Raw genomic sequence first — 24,168 nt, 5'->3', positions numbered from 1 at the left:
CATTCTCCCTGTGGACGCTGACCCCTGGTGTGTCTGGGATCCTGTAGAGCATGGACCAAACGTGTAAGAGTATAGGGTAACTTCCTGTGTGATCTCCCCCAGCCTCATGGCTTTGAACGCTATTCATACTGACAAGCTCCAAGTCTATGGGGTTGGTCCAGGTTTTCCCCTGAACTTCTGACTCAAATATCCAAGTATCTTACCTAACATCTCCTCTTGGATATCTAATAGACAGTTGTGATATTGTGATTTATAATAAGAAATGTATAGTTGGTCTTCCTTTGGTTCCTGACACAAAGCTCCTAAAACCCTTGGATTTCCTGTGATGAGAGTCATAAAGGTATCTTTTGTTATGTTAATGACATGACATTTGGAATGCCCCTAGGTCACCTAAGTATGGCAGTTGTGACCAGTGGAACCAATCATGTGTTTAGAGGGTTGGAAGTTTCAGTCCCCCAACACACACACACTCCAACCCACCCCCACCACTACTGGAGGAGAGAAGGGGTAGAGATTGAGTTCAATTACCAATGGTCAATGATTTAATCAATCACACCCATGTATTGAAGCCTCCATAAAAACCCAAAAGGGCGGGTTTGGTGGAGATTCAGGGAGAGTGGTGTGCCCAGAGAGCATGGAAGCTCGCCACTCTCGCCCTATGTTGTGCGCTGTGCATCTCTTCCATCTCGCTGTTCCTGAGTTATATCCTTTTATGATAAACCAGTGCTCTCAGTAAGTAAAAGGTTTCGCTGAGGTTGGTAATTCCCTCTAGCAAATTAATCGAACCCAAAGAGGGGGTTGTGGGAAACTCAGAGCCGTAGCCGGTAGGTCAAAAGCACAGGTGGCAACCTGGACTTGAATTGAGTTGAATTGTAGAACAGCCAGCCGGTGTCAGAGAATTGCTGGTGGTGTAAGAAAAACCTCCATACGTTGGAGTTGGTGTCAGAACATGGCATCTCATACGTAACGTTCCTAAACCAAACCCTTGCCTCCCACTCCACCGCCCTGACCCCCACCGTCCCCACCCAAAGCTGCTTCTCCTGTCTTTCCCATTTTAATGAATGGTTCCTCCATCCTTCCAGTTGCTGGGATCCAAACTTTGAAGTCAACCTTGACTTCTCGCTGTCTTGCACACCCAACTTCAAATCCATTAGTAAATCGTGCCAACTACTAAATCTACGCAGAGTCCGACTGGTCCCTAGCTTTTCCACCACGACCTCCATGGTGCAAGCCTGGATTGCACCATGTCTCGCCTGTATTACTCCTGTATTAGTCCTGTCTCGCCTGGATTACTGCCATGCCCCACTCATTGGGCTCTCTGCTCTGCCCTTGACCTCTGCTATTGATTCTCCATACAGCAGCCAGAGGGGTCCTGTTCAATATCAGTTAAATTGAGAAATTCCTCTGTTTGAAACCCTACAAGAAACTTCCCATCTCACTCAGAAGGAGAGCCAGAGTCTCCTTAAAGCCCCAGCAGGTCTGGCAAGCCCACACAACTCTGACGCCCCACACACCCCATACCCCACCCCGGCCCCGCCAGGTCGTTTCCCGCACGTCTCCCCACCACCGCTTCTGCTCCAGCAGTCCTGGCCTGCTCACCGATCTGCGAGTGCTCCGGCACAGCCCCAGCTCAGATGTAAGACGGCTTGGGTTCGAATTTTGATTCTGTTACTTACTAGCTGAGACAACCTCATAACTCCTCCTTATTGAGAAAGTGCAGAAAATGACAATACATACTTTCTAGGGCCGCTGTGAAGATTAAAGCAGAAAACATACGCCCAGTCCTCAGCACAATGCCTGAGAAGAGTGAGTTAATGTTAACATTCTCAGCCATGTCTCAGGCACAGATTCTCAGAAGGAAAGATTCCAGAGCAGAGAGCATGGCGGCCCCTCAGGCAGGGCGGGTGGTGCCAAGCGGGGCTGCCTGCTCCTCCCTCCCCCTGACAGCCAAGAACCCTGAGGTAGATGAAATCAATATTTGGTCCTTTCTCAGAGCCTCTGTAGCCCTCTCTCCCCGCTTATTCCTTCTCTCTCTATTTCACTGTCAGGCCTCTCATTTTAGGGACTCATTTCTGCTGAGATGCTAAGTGCACTTCAAGGGACAACCTCAGCTCAGCTTAGGAGCAATTTACACTGAAGAGGATCTAGGGCATGGAGCAGCCTCCCCCTGGCGGTTCCTACCTGTGGTTCTGTTCCAACTCTGCTCTCATCACTTCCCTCTCTCCCGCTAAACAACAGCACCCTGGGCCACCTCTCATTGGAGGAAACATGGGAAGACTTGGTACCAGCTTGGCCCACCTAGAATTTTATTAATTCCCATAAACGGACCCACTCCTGCAAGTTGGCCCTTATTATTGCTGCCCCCTCTTTCCCACGGTGCTCGGTTTCCTTGGCCATGTTTGGTTTCCTTTGGTTGCCCTGGTTTTGGAAATCTTGTTTGCTTCATTTAACAAAATGTTTCTTATTCCACTATGGCTGTGGCTGTAGGTCTAAGCCTCTACATCGTGGAAGGAGCAAACCCTGGATTCATCTACCAGGTTGAGGCCTTCGATCCAGAAGACACAAGTCGAAACACACCCCTCAGTGTAAGTCTCTGTGTTAAACTAGAGAGGGGCTTCTCCACATTGCTTTCGACTCAGGAGCCTGGTGTCCTGGCAGGGAGAGCTTGGGCACTGGCAATGGGAGGGATATGCTGCCCACTGCCAAAGCATAGAGGACAGGGGAGGCTGGAATGGGCACGAGAGCTCTGGAGAAAGACACCCCAGACTGGACTCTTGGCTCTGTGTGATCTTGGACAAGGTCTTAACCTCTCTGAGCTTCAATTTTTTTCATCTGTCAAATGGAAGAATAACAGCACCTAACAGAGTGGGGGGGGGTTGTAAGTATTAGAGAAGGAATGTAAAGCCACTTAGCACAGTGTCTGGTACATTGAAATTGCTCAATATTTCTTAATTCTAAGACGATAAAAATCCAGCTATATTATTTTAAAAACAAGTCATAAAATGTATACTCCAAAGACAGGCATTTACAATTCCTTTTCAGAGATAAAGCCAAGCTGCTTAGAGCCAAGATGAGAGAGAGAGAGAGAGAGAGAGAGAGAGAGAGAGAGAGAGAGAGAGAGAGACCCAGGAATTCCAAAGAAAAAGAGGGATTCCATAGAGAAAGCAGGAGATTGGGTCCTGGAGAGTTTTCTCATGGTTTAGTCTGAGACAGCTGATCTCTCTTCTCTCCCTTTCTAATCGGTTCCCTTGATGGAGCTGCCAGTTGAGCTCTTGCAACCACCAAACCTCAGGCAAAAAAGTCTCTTGGCCTTCCTGGGCAAATCTGCTCCAGCGCCTCCTCTGCCCACTGACGTGGCCTTGTGCACCCACCTTGTGCAGCTGGGCAGCCCAGGGAGGAGAGAAAAGCCACTGGACTAACCTTGGAGCAGGCAATGTTCCTGCAAACTCCACCTTCTAGAGAAGAGAAGACTTGAAATGTAACACTCAGGGGATTGGTAACACCAGGAGGCTGTTTCTGCTGTTTGCTGCATGATTTGCTGCTTCAATGGGATTACTTATTCTAACAGGAGGAAGTGAGCCTTGGGAATAAACTCCAGGACCAATATAATATGGTCTACGGGGTTTGAATAAAAGCTGTTTAAGATTATTGGACACATCTTAAATTAGGGAATACTCCGTTATTATTAGAAGATAATCCTTCTGTCAAAAAACAAAAACAACTGTTAACAAATCCAAAGGCACTGGAGAGAAAAAGGGGAGACTTTATTCAGGTAACAGTTTGCAGACTGGGGAGTCAGCCTCTGGCAGACATTGAAGGCTTGCTTTTTAAAGACAAATGAAAGGCTGCATTTTATAGAGAAAATTTCCGCCCTGGTTCCCAATTGGTCCAATTTTATGCAAATAAGGAATCCAAATTGCATACTTCTGTTGGTCCAAATCACACAGTCCTGATTTGCCATCATTGTGAGCTCTGATTGGTTGTCAGGGAGCTGCTGTGATTGGTCAGTAAAGATGCAAATGAAGAGATAGCTGCATGGTTCTGATTGGATGGGGCAGGTCTCAGTCCATTAATTAAAAGATGAAACTGGGAACTCTCTTATAAGGGTCAACACAGGAGCACAGTGCAGGAGGTTGAAAGCTCAGTCTGAGATTCTTCCCAGTATACAAAGTCTCTGTCAGCAGATGGACACTAGATTCTCATTATTTATAAAATATGGGCCTTCAGTTGGCTGTGGGGTGTCTAACTCAGCAGAGAAATTCCTTCTTGGGATTCACATCAAATCAATCTTTCTTCTTGGGGTACACAACCCCTTTATTCATTGAAGATTCAATTTGCATGAAGAAGTAAATGAATATGCAAACAAAGGATCCCTACTAAGAGCAATCGCCTGCTAAGAGTGATACTAGGTGCTTTAAATTCATACTTATTAATAACATACTTGTTAGTCACTAATGTGTTTGTCTGAAAATAATAGAAAACTCAACCACAGTGGCAAATGTGAGGTTTTGGTTTTGTTTTTTTCAAGAAGTCCAGAGGCAGACAGGCAGGCATTCCAGAGCTGGCACAGCTGCTGCCTTCAGAAACCTGGGCTCTTTCTATCTTTCTGCTTTTCCATCCAGAGCAGTTTGGATTTATCCTCTTTGTCTTCATCTCATTATTACAAGATAGCTGCTACACCTCCAGCCTTTACCTCTAAGTTCCAGGCAGGAAGGACAAGAAGAAAAAGAAAACAGGAAGGGGTACAGGGTGAAGGGGGCAGGCCAACCCAGATTGTCCCTTTTTTGGTAGGAAAACAAAGACCCTCCTAGAAGCCCTACCTAAAGGACTTCTTACTTCTCACTGGCCAGAACTGTTTCCTATGGCCACTGTTGCTTGATAGTGACCAGGGGAAAAGAGATTTTGGATGGAGATTAGGACAGCAACTCAAAGTATGAAACCTCACTTGTACATTTAGTTCATTTCAACATTCATCAAGAATCTACTGTGTGCCAGGTTCTCTATTAGATATTTTGGATACAATGATGAATAAGACACATCTTAGTACCTCAAAAAGTTTAGTCTGGATGGGAGACAGTCATGCATACACCAAATAATTATAATTTAATAAGATAATTACTGTAAAGTTTGTACGAGACCCAATGGGGGCAAAGTGGAAGGAATCTCAGGTGTGAAGAAAAATATTTTTAAATCTCCATTTTTAATATATTTCCAAATTATGCAGAAGGAATAAGGTCATGGACACTTTATCAACGCCTCCTAGATCAGGTTGTTCCTGTCAGATGAAGGGAAGCTGTCCAGGTGGGGAGCCAATGCAGCAGGTGTTGCTCCCTTAAAAGACAGTGTGCCCGTAGTACATAGTTGGAAAGAGGGCTGAGAGCAGCTCCAGGGCTCTGGGATCTGTGGGACCTGCAACGGTGCTGCCACTGTGGCTTCTGCAGTGCCTTTAGGAGGTGTTTGGGGAGGGCACATGTCATGCAGGAGACCCCGCTCACCGCACCATTTGTCGTGCGGAGCGGCCCGCGGGGTCTCTGCTCCCGCTCCCCACATAAGAACGCAGGACATGGTGAGGCCAAAAAGGAACACCCACGGAGCCATAGATGGGGGAGTCATACCACTATATTCTCACTGGCGGCATCCGCCTCTCTGCAATTCGCTCTTGCTAGCTCAGCCACCATCTTCTTGCTAGCCCCCATTTTTTCTGCTAGCATAGCCACAGCAGTTGTATTAGTGGCCAATGGCTCACTGGTTACAGCTGACGGCCAACTAGCCGCAGCTGATGGCCATCCCATCAGAGTTGATGGCCATTTACTACCTGAGCCAGCACCTGTCTATGTGAGGCCGAGAGCTGGAAACTGCTTTTTGGGGTTCTGTCCCCACAGCACACTTCCAGTTGCAGCAGAAAGTATTAATGAAGTATTTAACACGTGGGGGTGGCCGGTTAGCTCGGTTGGTTAGAGCGCGGTGCTCTTAACAACAAGGTTGCCAGTTCGAACCCGGCATGGGCCACTATGAGCTGCATCCTCCACAACTAGATTAAAACAACTACTTGACTTGGAGCTGATGGGTCCTGGAAAAACACACTTAAAAAAAAGTATTTAACATGTGTGCTAGAAGTAACAGCTGCAGAGAAAGTCAACAGCCAGCCTGCAGGAGCAGGGAACATAACCTAGAATGAACCTTTCTCAGACTGGAAAAAGGTAATAAGTTTAGGAAGTAACATATGATGGCCTTTGTACTTCCACGTTTTATCCTGGGCCCTTCGGGGTATTAAATGACATGTTTTGCCCTGTACAAGGAGAAAGGAGATGGGTTCATTTGCTATTGACCAAACCTGTTCTTCTCAACCTTGGTTATAAATTGAAAGCACCAGAGGACCTTAAAAAAACACAGATATCTGGGTCCCACCCCCTAAAAGTCTGAAGTGGTCATCTTACCTGGTGGGTTCCTGGAGTCGCCTTGCTGGTGGCAGCAACTAGAGCAGGAAGTATGAATGGAAACTAGTTCTAGGACACTGCCAGAAACCCCAATTCCTTTAACACGACAAATCCTACAACCATTATCCGGCTTAATGGAGTGAAATTGTGTCACAGATAATGTAAAATTGGGGCTAATGCAGAAACCACTGGTATTTGCTTCCTTATTTTTAGAGAAAGTTAAAGAGCATGTGGTACATAGTTGGGACCAGAACTTCCCAATAGACCTGGAGTGCGAGCCAAAAAGCAGTGCTATGTATGTAATTTTAAATGTTCTAGTAGCCACATTAAAAAAAGTAAAATGAAACAGGTGAAATTAATTTGAATATAGTTTATTTAACTCAATATATCCAAACTATTATCATTTCAACATCTATAATCAACATAAAAACGATCCATGCAATATTTTAGATCCTTTTTTTCATAGTAAGTCTCTGACTCATTGTGTATTTCGCACATGCAGCTCGTCTCATCTTTCAGACCAGCCACACTGCGAATGCTCAGTAGTCACAGGTGCTCATGGCTAGTGGCTTCTGTGTTGGCTGTCACAGCTTTAGACCAGCATCAGCTCCCCCTCCCTGTACACCCTCTGTACTGTGATGGGGTGAAGGTGAAGCACAGAGGCAGGCGTCAGTGGGGCTCAGGATACAAATGCGTGCAGGAGGGTCTGTATGTGAACAATTATAGTTACCGTCATTTCTTCCCTGGGCCCTCTTTCCTTGCCTTTCTCCACTTCCTGAAGGAGGCTTCGTGAGACCCAGTCCCCTCCCACCCACTCCCACTCTTCCTCCTCCCCCTCTGCTTGGAAATGGCCACCAGGACTGCCACACAGCCTCCTCCTCAGAGACTCTACACGTTAATCAGTTTTGCAGCTGGAGGCAAAGTGATCTAGTGCAGCCGTTCCTCCATTAAGGGGCTTTCTCTTGGCCTTTCCATTACGGAAGGACTTTTGCATAAAGTGAAATGTGCTTTGTCTTCACCAGGGCAGACAAAGGATTAAATTAAAAGAGCAATGACCTTGCTTGTAGCTGGGCTATCAGGAGGGCAACAGGGAAAGTAATTTTCTCTCTGCCTCCATCTTGGTCATGGCTCAGAGAAATGGCAGCAAGTTGTGCCTTTTAATCTTCCTGGGAATAAAGTAATCGCCATGGGATGGGGTTTTTCAGTCCTTTGAGCACCCCATATTTCTGGGCCTTGCCTGGGCCACGTAACTCTAGTGAGGACCGAGGTCTCTGACCCAATTCCTGCTCATCCCCTTCTACTGTGCTCTGGAAAATTCTGTCGTTGGTGTCCCGCCCCTTTTCTTTCCTGAGTGACAGTGCCCTTTCTCCTCCCCAGGCACCTCCACCCCCCACCCCCACCCCCACACACAAATGTACACCCATTCAGGGCCCCCCCATCCCACCCCACCCCACCCCATCTGCCTTCTAACTCAGGAACTAACTACCACTGGGAGCCTTTGTAAAGTGCATTCTGCTCTAGGTTCTTGTTGAAATGCTCAAGAAAGGAGAAAGCAGTGGTATTGGACAACTCCCATTCCAAATACATCACCACTGACCGTTCATTGGGAGAGACACTTTCTCAAATAGACAGGGATCATTGTCCTTAAGACTAGTGAAGGCTGAATTAAAGAACGGGACCCAGACTGGTTATAAAGAAAGAATGATGGAATAGAAGAGGACAAGATCTGCAGCTTTATCAGTAAAGGATGACATATCTATGGCGTTTTGCGTTTATAAATGTGGCTCTTTTAAAAAACATCAACTACCTACCACCCACTTAGCTCACCCTGTAACAATACAACACAAGCCTGAGCCAAGTTAAGGGCTTGCAGTAGGTTTTTTTGTTTTTGTTTTTCCCCCTAGGCAGCCTTCCTTCTCAGTCCCGTCTCCCATCTCCCATCTCTGAAATGGGATTGGGGTGGGATAGGGGGAAAGAGAGGAATGGAGGCTTTTATCAAATACTCAGGTTACACTGAAAAATATAATGGGAATGTGGCATCACATGTATAACTTATGACTGCCCAGTTGGAAGATGGTGCCTGTGCTGTTGACCTCTGGTGGGTCTGGGGCACATTCTCAGTGGCTCTTAGTCATCGGCACTCCCTGGACCTGGGAGGAAAATAAGGGTTCTTTCTTCACTCTGGAAACTTGGCTGCTCCGTTCTTAGAAGACAGGAGGCTGAATTCTGTTGCTCAATTCCACTGCAGGCCTGAAAGCAACTGACGGCTGCAAACCGGCACAGGTGGAATCATTGTGTGCCTGTGACTCCTACTGCAGTGGGGGAGCTGGCCCGGAGGTGGCGCCCTCCCCAGGGAGCCTGACATTTCAGGAAATTGGGCCAGCTCCCTCTCACCCTCCTTCCTCCCTACACCAATGGCACCATAAAGGGTGAATGGGGCAGGAAGCATGGCTCACCGTCTTCCACACTGAGGCTTTTGTGTCTGTGAGCAAACCGCAGCTGCCAAGGGGCTGCAAACAGAGAAAGCTGGGGTGGTGGTAAAGGAATATTCCCAGCAGGGAAACTGGAGAGCTTGTCTGACAAGCATTTGTTAACCGAATTGATCTGATTACTCAGGACTTTTCTTAGCCAGTGCTGGAGCAGAGAGGGGCTGCAGTCGCTTTTCATTCTATTTAATTTCTGTTTTCCAAGAGTGAATATCAAGGGAGCAGCTTTGATTAAACAAGCCTTTAAAAAGGGGGAGAGAATGCCAGGTTTTACAGAAAGCTTTCTGAGTTGCTGGCAAATGGCCACATGACACAATATTTTTAGTCTATGGATATTATCTCCTTTCTAAGTACAAAACTGCTTTTCCCATTAACACAAGCTCGCAGATTCAGGGATAAAGGAAATTAGCCTGGCTCTAAAAGAAAAACAATCAGGATTCCAGGAAATCAGCCTCTTAACAAAAGCTAAGAAGAAATTCCCCATGTTCCTAGTTCTGCAGTTTTACCCTTCCTATCTGGTGCTGCTTCTTTTTTCTTTCTTGTAGGTAAATTGGAGATTTCAAGACTAACATTACCAAATTCAAACAGATTTTTTTTTTTTTTTTTGAAGTTTGGCAAGACTTTGTTGTTGCCTTTTTAAAGATTTTAAGATTCTTTAAGGTGGGAATGCTGGTCTCAAATGGGAAATAGGCAAGAAGGAAACCCCACCATTTAACATTTAACAAATATTTATTGAGCATCTATTATGTGTTAGGCAATAGGGATATAGCAGTGAATAAAATGAAGGCCTTTCCCTCATGGATTTACATTCTAACTGGACAATAGTAGCCAACATGCATTGAGGGCTTACCTGTACCAGGTATTCTAGAACTTTACATGATCACCCCATGGGACGTACCGTATTATTATGACTCTTTGTTGCACAAGCTCTCACACCTGGAAAGTGGGAGAATCAGGATTCAGACTCAGCAGTCTGGCTCCAGAGCCACCGCACTGAACCGCCTGCCCCAGTTGATGACTCTTACGTCCCAGATGGGCCTTATAGCCCTCCCGCTCTCATCACAACCTATGTTTATGCCTCTCAGAGCTCTTCTATCACGTCTTCTTTCTATGTCCCCTCAGTTGACCACAAGCTTTTGGAGAGCGAGGCATGTCTGTCATCTCTGCATTTCAAGATCTTTCAATGTTGGGGACCACCCAGAACAGGGGAATTATCTCCTAGAGCATCTCAAAACACACGTGGAAGGGTATCCCCTCTCAGGAGCACGTGGTAAATGCTGCCCAGGGTCTATAAACTCTGCCATTCCATTGCATCCAACTTGAGCCTCTGATCTACGGCTACGTGGGGATTCTCTACAGGGAAAGCTCTGCTCAATGACGTGGGCTGCTCTGTGTGAAGTTCCCACAGGAGCTGCTCCTCTTGGCCCTCTGGGTGGGTCTGGGGGGACGTTCTGATTGGTCTTTAGAGTCATTGGCACTCCCTGGACTTGGAAGGAAAACAAGGGTCCTTTTTTTTTTTTTAAAGATCTTATTGGGGAAGAGGAACAGACTTTATTGGGGAACAGTGTGTGCTTCCGGGACTTTTCCAAGTCAAGTTGTTGTGCTTTCAGTCTTAGTTATGGAGGGCGCAGCTCAGCTCCAGTTGCCGTTGTTAGTTGCAGGGGGTGCAGCCCACCATCCCTTGCAGGAGTTGAACTGGCAACCTTGTGGTTGAGAGCTGACACTCACTGAGCCACTAACTGAGCCACCCTGGAGCTGAGCGGCAGCTCATTGACTTCATTCTAGTTGCGGAGGGTGCAGCTCGCTGGCCCATGTGGGAATTGAACGGACAGCCCCATTGCCCAGAGCTCGCGCTCTAACCAACTGAGCCAGCCGTCCGCCCCCAACAAAGGTCCTTTTTTCCCTAGTTCACTGCTGCTCAGGCAGTGAGCTCCACAGTTGATGGAGGCTTGGGATTTAAACATTGCACTCTGAGTGCTGTCAAGGTGCTTATACCATTTGGGGGTGCTGGGAGAAAGGCGCTCTTTGGCATTGCCCAAATATTTCCTCCCAAAAAAGGGTAGGAACGCCAAAATGACCAGCAAGAAAGACTTAGTAAAACAACCGCCTACAGTAGAATGCTGTGCCATCATTAACCAAACAGCCTGTAAAATAAGATTTAAAAATATGGGGAAATGCTCAAGCTATAAATGCAAAGAACAAGATATTATAATTTTGATTAGAACATCATCCCAATTTTTTGGAGGGTGTATGTTTGCCTAGAAAAGAACAGGTTATCCCCCAAAATGATGAGATTTTATAGGTGACTAAATATTGAGTTTCTTTTTTATACTTTTCTGTCTTTCCTGTATTTTGTGTAATACGTATGTTCATTACAACTAGGAAAATGTTATAATAAACAGAAGGTAAACACTTTTAAAAATGATTTAAAGACCTTACCTTGGCCCCAGCGGAGACCTTTCATCTATTTTCAGTGCATCCTCTCTTCTCCGATGCAGAGCTCAGCTGCTATCACAACGTAGCAAATCACTGGGTTGGAAGCCTTGGCTTGTGTTTCCTCCGATTCTAGACTTGAGGGGCTGTGGCTCTGGTTGCAAAACCTCCATTGATAATCTGATCCAGAGATCTAAGGCCTTGAGGAGAGATTGTCCCTCAGCCTAGTAGGACGCAATGAAACCTTCTCACCTGAGAGTCCTTTGGAACAAATGTATATACACATGTAAGCCTCGAGTGTGTACTCATTTCACAATGTGCATTTGGATCCAATCCTCACAATAACATGGCTGAGCAGTTGGAGATATCATCCCCAACAGGGGAAGGGACTTGTCCCGGATCCTGTGGTGAGAACCGGAACTTGAACTTAGCTCTTCTGATCCAGGTCCTTCCCCTGCATCGTTGACTCCAACATGGGAGCAAGGACGCAGACCTGATGAGTACAGGGTGGTCCTCTTACGGGCTGGCCCTTCCTGGGCCGGGCCAAAGGGCCTGTGTTCCTGTCACAGCAAACGGTGCTGGGCAGGGGCCCCTCAAGAGAGCTGGGCTGGGCACTACGAGCCAAGGAGGATGAGGACTTTCAAGTCCCCAAGACGTGAAAAGACTGACCAGCGGGCACAAGGCCGAGTTCAAATTTCAAAACAGCCCTCTGTATCTCCAAACCAGATGCCTACTTGGACTCTGCTAAGTCCATTCTCTCTCACTCTTGTCCCTCCCTTTGCCCTTCCATCATTTCAATGAGTGATGCTTGTGCCCCTCTATATCCTCAGTTTTGTTAAGGGTGGGGACCAGGTCTCATTTCCTTTGGTATCATCCTATTACCTAATGCATGGTAGCTGTGTTTAAAAAGTGTTAGTTGAAGCCAAGACAGAATCAAAGCCAGACATCATCCTGGGAAACAGTGAGAATGCGGTGGCTGGGATATGGCGATGAGACGGACTCAGCAGCAGAATGCCTTGGTAGGGACCCTGTAATCGATGCAGCTTCTCGGGGTGTGGCTGATCAGGTCAGAGGCTCAGACCAACAGAGCCGGAAGTTCTTGGCTTAAGAATCAGTAAGTGTGGGGACACAGCCCCAGAGAGCAGTTTCCAGGCTCTCGGCCTCATGTGGAAAGGTGCTGGTTTGGGTAGTAGATGGCCGTCAGCTGTGGCTAGTTGGCCATCAGCTGTAACCATTGAGCCATTGGCCACTAATATAACTGCCACGGCTACGTTGGGGAGTTGAGGAGAGTCGGTCGGTTGGCAGCAAAGCGGACAGCAGGTCGCACGTCGTGTGAACCCAGCCTCCAGTGAGACCATAGTGGTATGACTCCCCTACCTATGGATCCGTGGGTGTTCCTTTTTGGCCTAGCCATATCCTGCGTTCTTATGTGGGGAGCGGGAGCAGAGACCCCGCAGGCTGCCCTGCACGACAGTAAGTCTAAGAACTGCCCATGTGGGCCTCATCCTAAAGCATCAAGAATGTTCCATGGGCTAAGAATATAAAATGGGAAGTGAACAAACTTGTCTCCTGGGGAAAGATGCTTAGTTATGTTCTTCTTTTCCTTGTTTTTTAGTACTTCCTGATTTCTCCCACAAAGAGCTTCATAATGTCTGCTAATGGGACCCTCTCCTCCACAACAGAATTTGACTTTGAAGCAGGAAACAACAGGTAGCCTTTGTCAATGACCTTGCTTGAAGTTCCATTTATCTGAGGGTCAAGGAGTAGACATAGTGCAGCCTGAGGGCAACTAGATAGGTCCCGAGCAGTTTGCTGCCTTCCTGCCAAGTTCAGAGGGCAGTGAACCCCAAAGGGGAAGAGGGAATAAAGCAGTTATCTGAAAGCCCTCTGTCCCCATCCAAAATCTAGCTCCAGATAATAAGAGTGAACGTGTAGGAGAGGGCTCCCAAAGCACCTGGAGGCCTGCCTCAGATGCCCTGCTAGCTCAGTAGAGGCAGCTGTCGGAGCTGTTTGCTAACATGAAAGAAGCAGGATAGAGGTGAGCAGTCCTCTGAGAAAAGACGTGGGCAGAGTCCTTGGTTTGAGGATGAAAACACACAGATCTTGGGGTCAACCCAGGTTTGGCTCTTGGCTCTGCACCAGGTGTGAGAACCTGGGCTAGTTACTTAATCCGTGGCAGCCTCGGTTTCCTCACATGGCCGCAATATACACTTTGGCAGGATGCTGCGAGGAGGACGGTGATAGAGTGTGCAACAGGGTGGGCACGAGCAGTGAATGAGAACTACAGGGTGAGAAATGCGGGAGTGGGTTTCTAGAGATGGGGAAAGAAGGGTAGACATAGCAGTTCTGACTCTGCGGGAGCATCTGCAGGGGGTGACCAGAAAGCGACAGACTTCTCCCTCCTCCCACCTCACTTTTCCCCACCCCATTTTGAGGTAGTGTCAGCAAAGCTTAATTCCCTCACTTGGGATGTTTCCTGACAGCTACCATCTCACCGTGGAAGTGAGAGACAGCCAAGGGCTCAGAGCGTCCACATACCTAGAGGTAAACATTGTGAACATCAACGATGAGACCCCGCGCTTTACCAGGTAGGCTTGGCGACGATCAGGGCTCCATGGGCTGCAGGCACGTCTCTCTCAGGTGGCCGAGCCTCCTCAGACACACTTAATACAAGACAGAAGGGTGCCCTGCTCTGGCCTGGAGGAGAGGTTAGAGGCCTGAGATCTTCAGCGTCCTTTACCTGAGCCTCTGGACTTCCATCTTCTATTTTTGCTCCCCTGCCTCTGCACCCCCACATTCACATGCACCACAGGATTGTGGGGACAGTGGGGAGGGGTGGGGCCAGACGTGATGGCCCTGGAGGGAGGCTTGCCAATGGGCTTATGGAGAAGGTAAATACAGTAGTCTTCTCTTAGCCACAGTTTTGCTTTCCGTGGTTTCTGTTACTTGGGTCAACTGCTGTCCAAAAATATTAAATGGAAGATTCCAGAAATAAAGAATTCATAAGTTTTCGATTGCACATGATTCTGAGTAACATGATGGTCTGCTCCATCCCATCTGTGTGTGAAGCACCCCTGTGTCCAGCGTCTCCGCGCTGTGTGTGATCCCCTCCCCCTTAGTCCCTGAGTAGTCACCTGGGTTATCAGGTCAAGTGTCATGGTATCGCAGTGCTTGTGTTCAAATAACCCTTATTTTACTTAATAATGGCCCCAAAGCACAAGAGTAGTGATGATGGCAGCTTGGATATGCCAAAGAGAAGCAGTAAAGTGCTTTCTCTAAGTGAAAAGGTGAAAGTTCTTGACTTAATAGGAAAGGAAAAAATGGTATGCTAAGGTTGCTAAGATCTATGGTATAAACAAGCCTTCTATCCGTGAAATTGCCTAATTTATAATTACACTTTATCACAGGTATTTGTGTATAGGAAAAACAGTGTATGTAGGGTTGATACTATTTCTGGGGGTCTTGGAATGTACTCCCCATGGATAAGGGGGGACTACTGTATAAGGCAGGTACCTTTATAATAGACTGCTCAACACTAATAATGGCAGAATCCTGGAGCCACATCATCAGTCAAGACTCGGTATAGCCCACTCTTAGAGTGTCACCCTCTCTGTTTCAGTGGTGCCTCAGGGGCCTGCCCTGCTGGGTGCTCTAAGTTCCTTCCTGCCATGGTGCATCCAGTAAAGAGATCTAGCTGTGTCTGGCAGCTCCTGCATCCAGCAGAGGTGAGGAAAGTAAATGAATTTGGTGGAGGCAGCCTGTGGAAATGTGCCTGGGACCCGGCCAGGCACAAAAGGGAGAGCCGAGCCTGTCAGAAATAGGAATTCAGGGGGGAAGATGGGATTTTGAGCTGGCTAGCATATGACCCTGCAAATAGCCTGGCTCACTGAACAAGACTCTGCCTGCCTCAGTGGCTGTGGTGGGAGGAGTCAGCCACAAGGAAACTGGCACAGTTACTTGCCTGGGGTCTTATCTACATTAATGACTCTGAATAAATTCAGCCTAGGAAACTCCACAACAAAAAGCCACCGGGACCCAGAACCATGCAGAATGCTTGCAAAAGTATCCTGAGATTGGGAGGCATGAAGGCCCCCCATTCCCCGGCTAACCTGAGCTATTTGGCAAAACACACCACAGTTGTGAAGCTTCTGTTTTTCACCGTGGTCTGCAGCCCAGCTGCTGGGTGTTGCTGTAGAGCAAACAGCAGCAGATCCACCCCGTGTAATGTTTCCCACCAATGCCTGTGGCACGTTAAGTTCAGAAGGATGATGCAGTGCGTTGCTGCTGACAAGCTCCTCCAGGAGCACAGTCCCAGCCATTCATAAATCGTTGTGACATCTCAGCCTGGATTCAAACAAAAGCCTTGGCCCACTCAGCACTGTGGCCTCATCTGCGGCCCCCAGAGGAAGGTGATGCCTGTGGGGCTGGAGCAGACTGACGTGCTCTGCAGTGCCCTCCCCCACCCCCAGTCTGTGAGGAGGGAAAGCAGGCTAGTGGGGTTGCAAAGGGGAAGATGACTTCTCCCAGGCGGCAGAACTTGTAGACCATCTGGTTTGGACTATATCTTCCAAAATAAAGCAATTGACCTCAGCAGAAAGAGAACGTGGCCTTGGCTGGTTGTTGGGGCCCCAGAGATCAGTCTGGAACTCTGGTTCTCATTTTCAGTTTGAGAGATGAAACGGTTAGGCTCCATTCTAGATAGAGAGCGTGACCTATGTGACCATCCAACCATTTTTTAAAATAACAGTGTGTTCCAAACAGTGTTGTGTGGATGTTGGCAGGGATGGGCCTGAGGGAGCCTGTGTTCTAGAAGGAGGCTTGGGGGCAGCGTGGTTGCCCTGACGTTGCCCAGGCTGCTCAGTCAGAGTCAGCCTAGTCCCTCAGCCACCCACGGTGATTCCAAAGACTTTGCTCAGTCTCTAACTAGGTGTTGACATTGGGGGCTTTCAGGTTCCCTTGAACCGTGATACTTCTTTTTCCCAAATCAGTGCTAGGACTAACCATCAATTGTTTAATTCGGGATTAACAAAATTAAATCCTCCAACTGATCCAAGTACAGTGGTACCTCGGCTTTCGAACGTCTCTGTTGACGAACATTTCAGTTTACGAACACCATAAACCTGGCAGTAATTGCCTCGGTTTTCAAACACGCTTCTGCTGAGTACAAGATCCTGAGGCCTAGCTGTCGGCTGTTTTCAAACGTTTCAGAACTCGAACAGTCTTCCAGAATGGATTACGTTCGAAAGCCGAGGTACCACTGTATACTGAGTTAGAATATAAAGGAGAAATGTAAAATCTGGAAACAACTCTTCTATCTTTACTATTCGTTAAGGTCCACAATTACTACAACCAAAACAAGTACTATTAATATTTTTGTTGTTGAAAATGCCTCACCACTTTATACCTGGGTGGTGACAAACATCTGAATGCTTTATGGTCTCATTATGTGCACTCTAGGATTCTGCTTTTATTCAAGTTGAGTGCTTGATGACAAAAGTACCGGACTTATATTTACTCTCTGGATGGCAAACACAAGGCTTGCTATTTTTTGCAGAGCACATTTTTTAGAATTGAGGAGGTAGGTCTTTCGCTCCTTCTGCCCATTTCTTTTGTATTTACTCACAGTCCCTTTCAACCTGGTGCCTGGCAGTGTATACACACCTTATGCACTTACTGAATACTCATTCATAGTGACAAAGTCACCGAGGTCCCCCAGGTTTCACCTCCTTTCCCATGAATGTGGCCACTGGTCCTTGTCTACCCATCTCCCAAGCTCTGGAGATGCCGTGTTATGGGGAAGGTGCAGGAATGTACCTGGTATGAGAGCATTACCCTGTTGGGTGGTTGCAGGGCCCCTGGCTTCACTGTGCTTTGAATAGATCTTAACTGTGGTCTGAGGGTAACACCTTTACATTAAATTATATTTTATTCATTCTTGGGCGTTGGAACCCCAAAACAAAGATTTTTATCTTCTGCCGGGCTCAATGTCAGGTCAGCCAAGGGGAGAATGCTTTACCTGAGGAGCTGTGCCTTCACCGATAGCCTGTCCAGTCCCCGTTACAGGAACCTGATTTCCTGGACCTTCCAGCATGGACTAGATGAACTGGCAGCACAAGATGTCTTAAACAGCAACACTGACATTTTGAGCTGGATGCTTCCTTGAGATTGGAGGGCTATGCTGTGCATGGCGGGATGTTTAGCAGCGTCCCTGGTCTCTACCCCCTAGATGCCAATAGTAGCCCCCTCCCCTAGTTGTAACAACCAACCTAATCTCCCCCAGCTGAGAACCACTGCCTTAGGGAATGGTAGGAGGGAGGGGATTCTCCTCCCAAGGTGTCCTGGGTCTGTCCTATGAGAGGTTGGAGCTTGTGGTTGTCACCATTCCTTCTAATTGTCCTGCTCAAACTTTAAAGTGCTATCAGTCCCCCACTTGTGAAAATGCAAATCCTGATTCCTTTGGCTGGAGTGGGCCTGAGGTCTGCACCCCCAGGGAGCCTGTTAGAAATGCACGGACCAAATTTGGAGTAGCAGGGACAAGGCTGTGACAGTGGCACAAGTGTCTTAGAGATTCCCCTTGTTGGCGGTTAACACAGCCCACTCCAAGTAACCAAATAAAAAATATAACAAGTTAGAAACAGGTTCTCTCAGACCACGGATATAAGGACTTTGTCCAGCCTTAGGAGTTGGGGCACCCCCTCTGTCCTCTGGCTCCGGTTTCAGTTCCTGCCACCCCTGCCTCCTTGGCCCCACCCACTTGTCAATTCCTGGACCCATCAGTGGGCACAGCACGATTCCCTGAGAAGGGTGTGTGTGAGGCCAGTAAATGGATTAATAGGCTGCTTCAGTGGGACACTGGGTGGGGACAGGCCCAGGACACCCAAGTGGCCTCCAGCAATGGGATGGACCTATAGCAGTCACTTCACAGGTAGGGGGCAGGCCCAGGGTCCAGGCAGGAGCCCTGGCTGGCAAGGGCCTGGGTCCAGCCTCTGTCTGCTCCTGATGCTAGCTGCAGGTTCCCTCTCCTTTCTCCTGCCTCTGGCCCCTCCTACCCTGCAGGGATGATGACAAGGAACTGCAGGAATGCTCTGAGCTCAGGAATGAATGCCATCACCGGGATCTGAGGGGTGGGCTTCCTTCTTGAAGACCCCACACGGGAAAATCCACACGTAGGGAACTGGCAAATTAGAGGTGACTATTTCCCCCACTAAAATGATTTTCCCTCAGCAACAGGGCTTCCTGCGGAGTTATTTTAAAACAATAAGCTTCCTTTAATGCATTCAAAATTACTCAATTTACCCAAGTTGTGTAGTTAAAACTTCAAACCTGTCTGTCTTATTACTGGAATTTTCCAAATAATAATAAAAACTTCAAACTTATTTGCCTTATTACCGGAATTTTCCAAATTCCAGGAGGTCGAGAAGGATGGTAAATTGGTGATTTGGTGTTGGCGTTATCTTGTAGAAGTCATCCTTGGAGGGCAGTGTGCTGACCTTGGCTTCTGCGTGGCGGGGGTGGGGGTGGGGTGGCTGACCTCATGATTAATGTTACTTGGGAAGGTGCACAAGTTCTGTGCATAAATTCTGCCTCCTCAGGCAAAAAATTAAAAAGACAAGAAGAAATAAAAACTGAGCAGAGGCTCTAGAATAGAGAAGGTTTACAATCTATTTGGCTTTTGGTGGTTGCCGTGGGATGGGAGTCAGGAACCTATAGTTCTGGACATTACGTCAAATGGATTTAAAAAACAATTCAGGGAACTTTTGTAAAAGAAATGGGAGAAAGAGAGAAGGTGACTGGATAGACCAACTCTCCTTATTTTAAAAGATGTCACTGCTGATCTGCAAAGGCCTTGGGCAGGGAGGAGTCTGGCACTATGGCTGATGGAAATCATTGCAGTGAGTGTGGCACTTTCTTTGCATCCACAGGAATATGATCTTTGGAAATACAAATGCCAGTCTCCCCTCCTTTCTGCTGCTAAGTTCTCCTGCTGAGCACGCTGATGCAACTTCAACAGCTCAGAGCTAAATTTAGCATTAACCAAAATACCCATCTTACAGACTCCACCCTCCCATGCCCCTGAAAACCAGCTGTGTCTGCTGTATTTCTGTTCCAGCTCAAAGCGCGTGTATGTGATTCCAGAGGAGCTGGGTCTGGGAACCATCGTGGCCAATATCACAGCCGAGGACCCCGACGATAAAGGTTCTACCAGCTTCCTCCTCTACAGCATTACTACTGGTAACAGCTATTTCAGGATAAATGAGTGTAAGTCTCTTTCAATCTCTCTCTTTCTCTCTCTTTCTTTCTTTCTCTCTGTCTCTCTCTGTCTCTCTCTGTCTCTCTCTCTCTCTCTCTCTCTCTCTCTCACACACACACACACACACACACACACACACCATTTATGTGCATCCTTTATTTCAGCCAAATGGATTATTTTTCAAATATTTTATGTGTCTTCTGATATCAGCATGCCTTTCTGTCTAGAACACTGTAAGTTACCAAGGTAATAGACATAGTAAAAGCAGCTGGCATAGGGTTTAGGGAAACTAAACAGGGACCCATGTCGACAGATGTATCATGGCTTCATCGCTGAGGCAGCTTCTTATGTGAGGATGGGTGAGTTCACCACTGGGCGGGTACCTTGAAGTCCTCTGAAGAGAGGGTCTAGACCAGTGTTGTCCAATAGAAATAGGATGGAAGCCACATAAGTCATTTAAAAGTCTCCAGTAGCCACATTTTTAAAAAGTAAAACTAAACAAGTGAAATTAATAAGGCATTTTATTTAACCCAACAGATCCAAAATATTTTAACAAGTAGTCAATATTTAAAGGTTATTAATGAGATATTTTACATTATTATTTTTTGTAGCAAGTCTTCGAAGTTTGTTATGTATTTTCTATTTACTGTGAATATCAATTTGGACTGGCCACATTGCAAGTGCTAACGAGCCACATGTGGCTTGTGGTTACCAGGCTGGGCCCCATCAACTTAGATCAATCTGCGGGAGTGCTGGGAGTTATTTTCCCATTTAAGTGTCTCAGTGCAGAAAAAGTGCAATAACCATCTCTTTTAGGATCTTGGTACATAGCAGGCTCTATGCTGAGTGATCCACGTGCATTCCATCTTACATACTCAGCACAGCAACCCAATGAACTGTCATAATCAGCATTTGGCATCTGAGGAAACCGAGGCTTAGAGAGACTCAGACAGGTTAAGTGACTTGTCCAAGGTCTCACAGCTTGTAGGTTGTAAGGCAGAGGTGCAAAGTGAAGCTGCCTGACTCCCGAGCCGGCCCTCTTCACCTCTCCTAGATGGTACCACCTCCTAAGTTCCTGTCACATCACCAAAAAGGACTGCACTTTACATAATGCATTCGCAGAGGCCAGCACTGGAAACTCCCAGAACGATAGTGTGGTATTTGACCCATAGGCTGTAGGGCAAAATGTACCCACTCCCAGGAGAGGCAGGTAAAGGCCATAATCATGCTTTACCTTGGAAACGTCCCAGTGCGCTGCAATCGAGGGTCTCACTCGACGGACAGTGTAGCGATGGACAACCACGGTTTAGAATTCTGTCCACTCTACTATTGAAAAATGGAACTTTCAACAAATGCAGTGGTTTGGCAGGAGCATATTTAAGAATCTTGTTGCAAGTAACAGAAACTGAGGGAGTCAAACCAAGCAAGAGGGGAAGAAATGGTAGGGTCACATAGCAACAGGATGCTGGTTATGTCATGAGAATGAGTGTGGAGTCAGGGCCTAGGAAGGGTAGGAACAGCGCTGCTCCAGCAACCTTGGCAGTTAGTGCTCTGGCCTCTTACCTGTAGCTCCAGTGTTAACCTGACTGGTTACCCAACGAGTGCCTCTCAGTTACAAATTCTCCAAGAAGGAAACCCAGTGTGTCAGGCTGGAGTCAGCTGCCTACCAGTCCAGTCAACTAGGCTGCTGCCAGGGGCCCGACCCTGAAGTTTGGGGTGAAAAGTTCTGTTAGGTTTGTGCAAAAGTAATTGTGGTTTTTGCAATTTTTTTTAACCTTTCAAACCGCAATTACTTTTGCACCAAACCTTATAGAAGAGTCAGGCCAGACACCCCAATCAATATCTAATATAGAAACTTACAGGAATTATTAAAAATGTGTTTATATGAGGATATTCTTTGTGTAAGCCAGTTTTTATATCAGAATTTTCTTTTCAACTTACTACAAGTCTCCATTTGCCTTTACTCTTCATTTCTCTCCAAAGAGTCATGTTCTAATCTTTGCCTTCATAGTGACTGGTACCATCCACGTGGCCCACAGGCTAGACCGAGAAGCAGGTGAATTAAGACACAATCCCACCATTTCTCTGGAAGTTCTGGTGAAGGATAGACCCTCTGGGGGTCAGGAGAATCGCATGCAGATAACCTTTATGGTGGAAGACATTAATGACAACTCTGCTACTTGTATCAAGTTCACCTTCAGGTATTCGCATCCTGGGACATGTGCTGGGCATTTCACCTCCTCCATGGTCCTTAGCCCTTTGGCCTCTCTGGTTCTTCACTGGTGAAACTGGAGAATTATGGGTATTGGGACATGGCTCATGAAAATAAGTAGATTTGAACTGTCCATTTTCACTGATAAGTTTTTCCTTACATCATCCTTTTTTCCTTCTTTCATTTTCTTTCCTCTTTGTTGCCTCCCTTCTCCACTTTCTTACTCTGTTAAGAATATTTTTATTTTACTCTTTCCTGTATCTTATTCATCTCCGTTAGTGTGAAGTACCACGGGGACTTGTCAGACCCTCTCTGGGCTATGCCTTCCTGTTTGCTGCCACCGGTGGCAAGATGGTACTGCTGATTGGCAGTTATAATAGGTACCTGAGATTTAGGATTAGTAACTAGGAGATCCCAGAGAAACATGCCACCAGTAATATGAATAAATCAAACCAAATATTTATTTAAAACAAAACAAAGCATCTAATTTGCCTTACACAACTTAATTGCATGTAAACAAAAGGAAACGGAAAGTAGGGGGAAATGCAGATCCAAGGGGGATGCAAGTTACTTTATATATTTTGACCTGTTCTTTGTTTCACAGTCTATTCACCATTATTTTAAAGTAAAGTCCCCTGAGATTCTGGGTTAATATGACTTTTTGAAAATAGTACTTGTCTTTCTAGCAACTATTTTGTCTAAATGCCACAACTTTAGTAATTCTGTGTTACCTTCATTCATCTCTGTGGTGGCTTCAGATCAGCTAGTGTCCAGTTTCTCGAGAGTCTGAAGGTGGCTTCTCTTGGGCGTGGGAAGGCCATCTCTGCAGTGACCTTTGTGGAAAGAGTGCCCTGTGTCTGGAACAAGGCTGAAGACAAGAACAGGTCTCACTTGTAGATGTCCCCAAGGAGAGAGACTCCTGAGTTTATCTTTGAGTGGTTTTGCAAGTTGACTTTTTAAACTTCAGGTGACTTTGGACAGACCCAGTGCATAGTGTGGCTACGCCAAGGACCCTAGACAAAGATCATCCAAGGCAAGCAATGTAAATTTAATTTAGAAACATAAATTCCTTTATTATGCAGATGAATACTCCCTGTTCTCCTAATTGGCATGCCCTGCACAATGCCAAGTTTCAGTGTGGCCTTGAGTCTGATAATCAAAACCCGTAAAGCCTGTTCTGGACACATCTTATTGCCCCCTCAGATCCAGCCTCCCTACCCTGCTCTGTGCCCCAGGATGCTGACCTGTATGGATCTCAGCTGACTCCTTTGCCTGCAGCTTCTGGTTGGCCAGTGGGGAGCCTGGAAGGAGGGGAAGAGTGAAGTCGAGGTACTTTTCCTCCTATCTCCTTCCTTGTCAGCTGGATGAGTCCCTCCACTTCCTGAAGGTCTCAGTTTCTATGAGGCAGCCCTCTGCACGCAGTCCTTTCTGTCCCTGGCTTCCGGTTTTAGGAACTACTCCCTCCCCTGGCTCCTCCAGGCCTAGAGATGTAAGGAAACTCCACTCTTACCAGCGCTGAGATATGGCACCATCCCTTGAGATGTCCGTGTACTCTGTGTACATTTGTAAGAATCCTTTTACTAAACCTCCCCTAAAATTATCCTAATTTGCCACCTGCTTTCTGCTGAAGCCCCATCAAGTCAGTAGTAGCCTTGACCATGTGATAGGTTCCTATCCCAACCCTAACCTCAGAGTCTATTTGATGGGCAGAGATCGTTGCCATGGGTAGTTAGCATTATAACTTCCACCCCATTACATGCACAAATTGAACCCACCTCTGTTAAGAACAGTCTGGGCCCTGGGGCTAGAGTAGAGAAGATATGCAGAGTCACACTTCTACTTTCTTTGGAAATCTAAATCTATGCTAGCATTTTTGGGTGGCTCCAGGGTACCCTAAGGAATTCCTCTCCTAATATCCTGCCCTCCTAGGCCCTCCTGCTCTTCTTCTGTTTTCCTCCCCTGACAGGCGGGGGATAGGGATTGAGCAGTAAGAACTCTGGGTATCATTAACTGAAGAGACTGTGCTGTCTCCAACCTTCCTTGTCCGCTTTCTCCCTCTGGTGCTGTTCTGCTAAGCACATACTGTGGCTTCCTGCAGTCCAGAGTCCCCTGATGTGTGGAATGACAGTTTGCAGACTGCATTCCAGATTAGCAGGTAAAACCACATTTTGAATATTATAGACTGTCCAGGCAAGCCCATGTGGAATCCTGCTCTTGATAATCTTTTCTCCAAATTAGCTCTGAAGGTCAGGGCCAGCCAGTAACTGGACTAATTGTATTTATTACTGAAGGTAGCTCTAAAAATCATTCAGGTCCCTCCCTTCTCTCAGCTTTTCCAGTGAGAGTAAC

The 24,168-nt window shown here is 46.9% G+C and overlaps 1 protein-coding gene across 1 annotated transcript in view; it reads left to right on the top strand.

Annotated features, from left to right (window-relative positions):
* Nucleotides 1-24,168, top strand: part of CDHR3 (cadherin related family member 3) — a 63,840-nt gene that overhangs the window by 17,374 nt on the left and 22,298 nt on the right. Inside the window, exons 4-8 of the mRNA XM_019745394.2 lie at nucleotides 2,488-2,585; nucleotides 12,972-13,066; nucleotides 13,840-13,944; nucleotides 19,467-19,615; nucleotides 21,619-21,808. Of these exons, the coding sequence (XP_019600953.2) occupies nucleotides 2,488-2,585; nucleotides 12,972-13,066; nucleotides 13,840-13,944; nucleotides 19,467-19,615; nucleotides 21,619-21,808 (637 nt within the window). The remainder of the gene's footprint in view (nucleotides 1-2,487; nucleotides 2,586-12,971; nucleotides 13,067-13,839; nucleotides 13,945-19,466; nucleotides 19,616-21,618; nucleotides 21,809-24,168) is intronic.

The sequence above is a fragment of the Rhinolophus sinicus genome, linkage group LG09, assembly GCF_036562045.2.
Source record: "Rhinolophus sinicus isolate RSC01 linkage group LG09, ASM3656204v1, whole genome shotgun sequence".
NCBI classification, from domain to species: domain Eukaryota; kingdom Metazoa; phylum Chordata; class Mammalia; order Chiroptera; family Rhinolophidae; genus Rhinolophus; species Rhinolophus sinicus.
The sequence above is the reverse complement of the archived record's forward strand: the minus strand, read 5'-3'. Positions and strand labels throughout refer to the sequence as shown.